The sequence below is a fragment of the Lipotes vexillifer genome, unplaced genomic scaffold (genome assembly GCF_000442215.2).
Source record: "Lipotes vexillifer unplaced genomic scaffold, Lipotes_vexillifer_v1.1 scaffold853, whole genome shotgun sequence".
NCBI lineage: Eukaryota > Metazoa > Chordata > Mammalia > Artiodactyla > Lipotidae > Lipotes > Lipotes vexillifer.
In genome coordinates, this window is record NW_006792734.1 from 34516 (window position 1) to 43153 (window position 8638).

Here is an 8638-nt window from a genome sequence, read left to right on the forward strand (position 1 = left end):
CCTGAAGGCCCCCCATGCAGAACCCTGGGAGTCATCTGGAGCATGCGGTCCTCTTCACCACCACATCCTCACTGCCCCTACTGCTCTACCTGCCGACTCCACTGCAGCTCTGCCCCTCCATCGGCTGCAGCCTTGGTTCAGGCCACACCATGTCTTTCCTGGACTTACAACTGTCCCTCACTGACCCCCTTGCTTCTAGTCTCCACTCCCTAGTCTGCCCCCCCAACACTGCCTGAGTTATGGCTCTAAAATGCACGTCTGACCCTGAGTCTCTAGTCCTGAAGCCTCCTGGACTCCTGTCACGCTCCGATGATAGTCAGCTTCCGCAGTGTGACCATCTCACACTTACCTCGCCTCCACCCTTTCATCTCCGAGCTCCCCTTCATCTGACCGCCATCGCCCGCCCCCCCACCAAGGCCTCTGAGAGTTCCGTCCTCTTTTTACAGGGTTTCCTGCCTCATTCCGCCCCTCCTGCAGCTAAAGTGTCACTTCTTCCAGGAAGCCTTCCAGGACTATCTCCCACCCTTCTGGACACCCGGCTGTGGCCCACAGCCACTTACCTGCTGCACAGGCTCGATGGTCAGCTCCAGGTAGCGGCTGACAGCTGCCATCCTCTTGAGGGGCTTGCAGTACGGTAGCGTGGTGAGAGGCACCCAGTCCGAATTCTTTCAAGCGGGGATGGGGAGACAGAAAGGGGGATTCTTAAAGTCAGGAGACCTTTTCTAAAAACAGGATCCCAGTTTCTTCAAAAGAACCCCTACAGTATTTTTTTCTGTTCTTTAATGGCACATCTCACTTTCTGCTTCTTATAAGATGTATCTTATCTGTCTCTTTGAGGTCACAGTAGGTGGGTGGGTCCCAAACTTTGCTGCACCGTGGAATCACCTGGGCTTCTTAAAAAACCAAACAACTGAAGTTTAGCTCTCACCCCCCACCCCGCCCCACACCTGACATTCTGAGTTAATTGGTATGGATGTGACTTGCAGAGTTTAAAAGCCCCCCAGATAATTCTAAAGTATGGCAAAGTTTGGGGTTCACTGAAGTGGGTGCTAAATAAATGCTTTTGTAAAGCAGTGTGGTTCTTGAACTTTACTGCATACCAGAAGCACCCAGAGGACTTATAAAAACACCCCGAGTTTTGGATTTGGTAGAGCTGGGTGGAGCCCTAGGATTTGCATTTCTAACAAGTTTCCAGGCAGTGCTGGTCCGGGGGCCACACTTTGAGAACCACTGATGGAAAGACTGCTGAAAAGATTACAAAGGCTCCACTTCCTCTCTTCAAAATACTAAACACACAGGGCTCTCTTTAAATACCTTAGCTCCCCATTGGGATATAATTTTGTAACAGTTTCTAGAATGGAATGAAAATAACTTCCCATGAGAGCCTTCTTGAGAACTTGGATCTTTGGTCTAAGCACCTGTATCTCCCCTTTTACCTTGGTCATACCCACACTATCCTCTACGTCATTAACTCAGTCAGATTACACTGTTAAACCTAGAAAATTCGGAGGAGGGGACCCGGTTCACTCACACGGAGCCTCATTTCTACTCTGAAAGAAATGAAGGTAGTGAGGAGTCCAGGTAGTAGGTGAGATTTCTTTTCCTCAAAAAATGATCTTAGAAAAGGGGGAGCTGCTTTATGTTCAACTCTTTACAAGCTCTCTTATTATTATGAGGCACTTTCTCAATTATTTGCAACCAAGGACTTTTGACAAAGAAAAATTGCCTCAGTTAGCGTAGTTCTGCTTACTTAGAGGGGTCACCTGATAAAATCAGCAAAAGACAGAGACAGACACATTTACTGGTATGACATAATTGTAAAGGGTGGATGTTATTTGTAAACAGCACTTTTAAAAATCAGCTTTTTAGTAATACCAACTTAAAAAAAAAAAAGCTGTGTTAGTGGTGGCGATACCAACTTTAAAAAGAAAGCTGTGTTAGTATGTGGATGTCAGATGCATGCAAAAGTAGGAACTTAAGTTTTTACGAAATGAGGGCAAAAAGCACATTACTTCTAAACTAACGTATTAATTTATATAGTATGTGAACTTAAATATATATATGTAAATTACCAAATAGCATAATAGCAAACTTAAAAAATATATATTTTGTACTTGGGAAAACAGAGGATCCTACTTATTCAGGGCACTCAGCATTGCGCGTAACAGTAGTTTTTTAAAGTGACCAACTGGCCAAGCTCATGGGGACCCCCAGGATTCCCAGGCCCGGCCCCGGTGAGGCTCGCTGCCTCTGCCCATACTGTGCACAAACACCGGGGGGCCCCGTCCAGCTGTGAGACCTTGCCTCGGTCCTTGCCTCCTGGTTTTCTTCCTCCTTCTCTGCACAGGTCAAAAGGGCTTGGGTGTCGGCATTCTCTCTGGCTTCAGAGGCAAATCCCAAAGCATGCCTCAGCTTGCTCTTCATCACCCAGGAAAGGAAAATGATCTGAGAAGTGAAGTTAAGGTCCATGGAGGCGGAGAACTTCAGCCACCGGTGCTGCCTTCACCTCTGCACCCTGAGGGCTCCATCCTGGGCTAGTTCCTTACCTCCCCGGAGTCATCCGGTCACGTCAGCCCCAGAACAGACACAGCTCATCTGAGGACAGAGCCAGGTCCGACACGCCCTAGCTCCTGTCCCCCTGAGGGCCCAGTACCCAGCCAGACACTGCCGCTAACAAGCACTTAGTAGATACTTATTACACAAAAGGATTTTGAAAACCATTTTCCCTGGCTTACAAGGACAGTACACGTAGTGGGTTGAACAGTGTCCTCCCAAAATTCAGATCCACTCGGAACCTCAGAATGTGATCTTATTTGGAAACAGGGTCTTCACTGATATAATTAGTTAAGATGAGGTGGTAGTGGATTAGGGTGGATAAGGTAAGTCCTGTGGCAGGAACCTCACAGGAAGAGGAGAAGTAATGCAGAGATACACAAAGGGAACAAGGCCAGGTGAAGATGGAGGCAGAAATTAAAATTATGCTGCCAGCTCAATATCAGAAAACAAACAACCCAATCCCGAAATGGACAGAAGCCCTAAATAGACATTTCTCCAAAGAAGACATACAGACGGCCAACAAACACATGAAAGGATGCTCAACATCACTAATCATTAGAGAAATGCAAATCAAAACCACAATGAGATATCACCTCGCACCAGTCAGAATGGCCATCATCAAAAAATCTACAAACAATAAATGCTGAAGAGGATGTGGAGAAAAGGGAACCCTCCTGCACTGTTGGTGGGAATGTAAACTGATACAGCCACTATGGAGAACAGTATGGAGGTTCCTTAAAACACTAAAAATAAAACTACCATACAACCCAGCAATCCCATTACTGGGCATATACCCTAAGAAAACCATAATTCAAAAAGAGACATTTACCACAATGTTCACTGCAGCACTATTTACAATAGCCAGGACATGGAAGCAACCTAAGTGTCCATCTACAGATGAATGGATAAAGAAGATGTGGCACATATATACAATGGAATATTACTCAGCCAAAAAAAGAAACGAAATTGAGTTATCTGTAGTGAGGTGGATGGACCTAGAGACTGTCATACAGAGTGAAGTAAGTCGGAAAGAGAAAAGCAAATACCGTATGCTAATACATATATATGGAATCTAAAAAAAAAAAAATTGTTCTGACGAACCTAGGGGCAGGAAAGGAATAAAGACGCAGACGTAGAGAATGGACTTGAGGACACGGGGAGGGGGAAGGGTAAGCTGGGACGAAGTGAGAGAGTGGCATGGACATGTATACACTACCAAACGGAGAATAGATAGCTAGTGGGAAGCAGCCACATAGCACAGGGAGATCAGCTTGATGCCTTGTGACCACCTAGAGGGGTGGGATAGGGAGGGTGGGAGGGAGATGCAAGAGGGAGGAGATATGGGAACATACGTATATGTATAACTGATTCACTTTGTTATAAGGCAGAAACTAACACACCATTGTAAAGCAATTATACTCTAATAAAGATGTTAAAAAATAAAAAAAAAATTATGCTGCCAGAAGCCAAGGAACCCCAGGAGCCACCAGAAGGTGGAAGAGTCAGTGAAAGATTCTCCCCTAGAGCCTCTGGAGAGAGTATGGCTCCACCTGGATTTCGGACTTCTGGCTTCCAAAGCTGAGAGAATAAATTCCTGTGGTTTAAGCCATCACGTTTGTGGTTGTGTGTTACGGCAGCCCTCGAAGACTCAAATAGTATGTGAGAAAATCCATTTCTAAACTATTTATGCTAAATCCACAGGTTTTCCACCCCTCCCCCAACCCCACCCAGCATCTCCACTCGCCACTGTCTGAGCTTAGCTTGCCCTTGAGGCCCTCACACCAAGGTCACTGGGGTGTCAGCACATCAGGCAACACCCCCTTGGGGATCAGAAAGGGGCTCAGCGATCACTGACAGCTTTTCTCTCTGCTTCCCCACCCCAGGCTCCAGCACCGAAGAGGACAGAAAGCAGATGATCACCCGTGTAGGGCAGGTCAGCTTGCAAAGCCCTTCCCAGCCTGTGAGAAGACAAGGCAAAGGTGAGGAAAACAGGTTCACAGAGGACGGGGACCAATCCAGGTGGGGAGCAGCACCTAGACAGGAGCCTGGCTCTTCTGTGATCCCAAGGCCAGGAAGCTTCATACTCAACCTCTGCTGTTTCACAAAGCTCCAGTCAAGAGATATTTCTTCTTATTTAAAAAAAAAAAAAAAAAAAAAAGGAGGAGGGACTTCCCTGGTGGTGCAGTGGTTGAGACTCTGAACTCCCAATGCAGGGAGCCTGGGTTCGATCCCTTGTCAGGGAACTAGATCCCACACGCATGCCGCAACTAAGAAGCCAGCGAGCTGCAACTAAGGAGCCAGCCTGCCACAACTAAGACCCAGTGCAACCAAATAAATGAATAAATAAATAAAATTTAAAAAGGACACAAAGCACAGAACTGCACATTGCAATTGTGTCTGCCTCCCCCAGGATTCAAACCACCACCCTGGCTACTGGGAAAGAATTCTTTCTAGCAAGAGGGTAGGAGGGCAGATGAGATACAGCAGCCAAGCCCCCGGGCCTGGGGTGGATACGGCAAGGTCCAGCGCTGCACGGCCGAGGGAGGTCAGGAACCAGGGTGTGGCCCGTAGCAGGTATTCAGGCCGCCGGTCATGGGCCACGATGGCCGAGGCGTAGAGGAGGCCAGCCAGGGCCGACAGGAGCCGGGTCCACAGGTAGATGGAGGGAAATGTCCTACCCCAGCACTGGGCAGAGAGAGAAGGGGGCTGGGCTGGGAGGAACACTGCCACCTCCCTCAGCTCCCTTAAAGCTGATTCTAAGACCCAGGCCCCTGGTGATGTAAGAGGTTGGAGGGCAAGCCCTCTGCCCATGGCCAGTCCCCAGAGGTGCCACTTCCGCTGGGCTTCAAAATGCTTCCAGGAATTCCCTGGCAGTCCAGTGGTTAGGGCTCCTCGCTTCCACTGCAGAGGGCATGGGTTCGATCCCTGGTTGGCGAACTAAGATCCCGCAAGCTGCGCGGCGTGGCCAAAAAAAAGAAAGCTGTTTCCTTTGTCTGGTGAACTCCTATTCATCCCTCAGAACCTGGCTTAAACCCCACTCTGGGAAACCATCCCTTAACACCTCCACCCTAAGGGGAGCAAGTTATTCCCTCTTCAGGGTCCCTCACACCTCTGACATATCCCTCTATTGGAGTGCCTTTCACCCTGATCATGACTTAGCTCCTTACACATCTGTCTGTCCAACAGACAGAGGGCTCCTGAGAGCAGGGCTGAGGTCCTCACCATCTCGGTGCCCCGGAACCCAGCACTGGGCAGGGGCTCATGAATGTCAGTGGGGAGAGCAGGACGGAGACTGAATTATGGAGAGCCAAGGGCCCACCCTTCTCGTCTCGGGGCCACCAACTCTGAACCAGGCGGGACGGGAAAGTCAGGAAAATTAGAGATAACATTCTGGAAATTTTGAAGCCAAGGGGATATTTCTGGAGAATGAGCAATGGAAATATTGGTTTTCAAAAAAGGAAACATGCAATATTTATATGTAAGTATCCTTTACAGGTATAAAGTCACTTTATATACACATTAAGTATATATACAAATATTATGTATTTCCAATTATATACAATTACATAGGTATTTAAATTAATACATAAATATAAATTATATATATATATATATATATATAAAACTTAGTTTGCTCATTAGATGACTGTACTTAGAGACATACAGGCCTTGGTTAAGGAATGGAAAAAATTCAAGAGAAAAAGCATGTTTTAGCCGATTTTCTCCATTTTAATTTTAACCCTCATAAAGATTCCTGGGACTTGCCTGGTGGCGCAGTGGATAAGAATCTGCCTGCCAATGCAGGGGACACGGGTTTGAGCCCTGGTCTGGGAAGATCCCACATGCCATGGAGCAACTAAGCCCATGTGCCACAGCTACTAAGCCTGCACTCTAGAGCCCACGAGCCACAACTACTGAGCCCACGGGCCACAACTACTAAAGCCCACGCACCTAGAGCCCATGCTCCGCCACCACAATGAGAAGCCCGCGCACTGCAACGAAGAGTAGCCCCTGCTCGCTGCAACTAGAGAAAGTCCGCGTGCAGCAACGAAGACCCAACACAGCCAAAAATAAAAAAAAAAATTTAAAAAAATTCCTGGGAATTCCCTGGTGGTCCAGTGGTTGGGTCTCCATGCTTTCACTGCCAAGGGCCTGGGTTCAATCCCTGGCTAGGATCCCACAAGCCGCACAGTGCGGCCAAGGAAAGGAGAAGAAAAAAGAAAAAGATTCCTCAGGAGTGTTACATCTCCCTCTGCATCTCTTCTAGTTTTGTTCCCAGGCCTCCCTGTTTCTGGCCTGCCACCCCCTGAGCAGACGACACGCAGCTGGGGATGGTGGCCCCTGGCCCACTGGCCCCAGAGGCTGCGGGTGGAGTGTCACCCCTTCCCACCTCACGTGGCCCAGCAGCACTGCTATGGCAGGAAGACTTTGGGGTCCTCCAGCCCACCCACCCCCATTTTACAGAGGACATTGATGGCCAGAGGGGAAGGTGACTTGCAGAGCCGGGCTAGGCCCTGAGCTGGATGAGGCCAAGCTGGGGGAGCCCTCTGCTCTCACTCCCATGCCAACCCACACCCAGCGCCCACTGACTCAGAACTCAAGCTCTTCTCAGGGTCGGTACTAGGGTCTAGAGGGCTCCGCCTGCGGCGCTGAACACACAGCTGTGCTTCAAGCATCACTGCTTGAAGACTGGAACTGGCTTGGTGACGCGAGATGTGGTATGAATTTCTCCAGCACACACAGGCCTGTCTAGCAGGTCAGGACAGACGGCTGGGAGGACGACCTGCCTGGTGGCTTCCTGGCAAATCCGCGCTGGGGACTGGAAGCGGGCTGTGCCTCAGACACTCTTACAGCAGCAATGATTCCCGGTGTTGTCAGCACAGTGCTTTACTGATCAGTGCGTGTTTCACACCCTTTGTCCTGTTCAAGGACTTGCTCCTGGAAAAATGGGACCTTTTCCCACCAAAGCCACCCAGCCAGGCTGCTCCGCAGCGCCCCCTCCAGGGGTAAATTAGAAGCAGCTTCTGGGGGATCCAGGGTCCAAGTCCAGGCTGGCTTGGCTTCCCATAGCACTGCAACCCTGCTGGCTTTCTCCCTAATGAGGGAACCCTATCTCTGGGTTATTCATGGGACCAGAGACACTCAGGGCTGGCAGCGCCCCCGAGATTGCCCAGCTCAGTCCCCTTGCAATCTCCCTCTATCTTCTTGCCAAGGGGCCATCAGGTTTGAATGCCTCTAGTGATGAGAAGCCCACTACCTCCTAAAGCAGGAATAACAACACCAGTTGTTCTCAACATGCCAGGCACTGGGAAAAGTGTCTAACCCATGGAATTCTTCCTTTCACCGAATGGGAAGCGGCCCTCCCGGTAACCTCTTGGTTATTGATTCTGGTCTTGGTCCTGTTCTCCGAGACTGCAAAGAACAAGGCTGCTCTTTCTGCCCCAGGATAGCCCTCTGTTTCCTGTATCCACGAGCTCCCTTTTTTCTAGGCCAAATGCAGTGACTCATTAAGAAGTGTCTGCCGGAACCTACCCTGGGCAGACCCCAAGTACCTGGAACACAGTGAGAAATAAAACAGACAAGGGCACTGCTCTCACATTGCTGATGCTCTGCTAGGGGACCAGGCAGCAACCTGGTAAGTAACTAAAGGAGCTACTTCAGGCTGTGATAAATGCGATGAAGAAAATTAAGCAGAGGGAGGGACACAGCGGTGGGGCTGGCCTGGGGCTATTTTAGGTGGGATGGTGTTGTGGGTTGAATTGTGTCCCCCCAAAAAGATGTTGGAGTCCCAACCGCCAGAGGTAGTGAACATGGCCTTATCTGGAAATAGGGTTTTTGCAGACGATCATGGTAAGCTGAGGTTATCACGGTGGGCTCTAATCCAAGAGGACTGTGTCCTTGTGAAAAGAGGAAAGTCAGACGCAGAAACATACGGAGGGAAGCCATGTGACCACACACACACACACACACACACAGGGAGAACTCCACACAAATCCTGGGGTTGTGCTGCCACCAGCCAAGGAACTACCAGAAGCTTAGAGAAAGGCCTGGAACGGATCCCTCTCTAGGGCCTTCAGAAAGA

General features: G+C 49.3%; 1 protein-coding gene across 1 annotated transcript in view; it reads right to left on the reverse strand.

Annotated features, from left to right (window-relative positions):
- Nucleotides 1–8638, reverse strand: part of TMEM44 (transmembrane protein 44) — a gene marked incomplete at its 3' end in the record, with an annotated part of 23442 nt that overhangs the window by 5928 nt on the left and 8876 nt on the right. Inside the window, exons 6-8 of the mRNA XM_007465883.1 lie at nt 5071–5241; nt 2317–2445; nt 561–665 (exon numbers count right to left, since the gene is read on the reverse strand). Of these exons, the coding sequence (XP_007465945.1) occupies nt 561–665; nt 2317–2445; nt 5071–5241 (405 nt within the window). The remainder of the gene's footprint in view (nt 1–560; nt 666–2316; nt 2446–5070; nt 5242–8638) is intronic.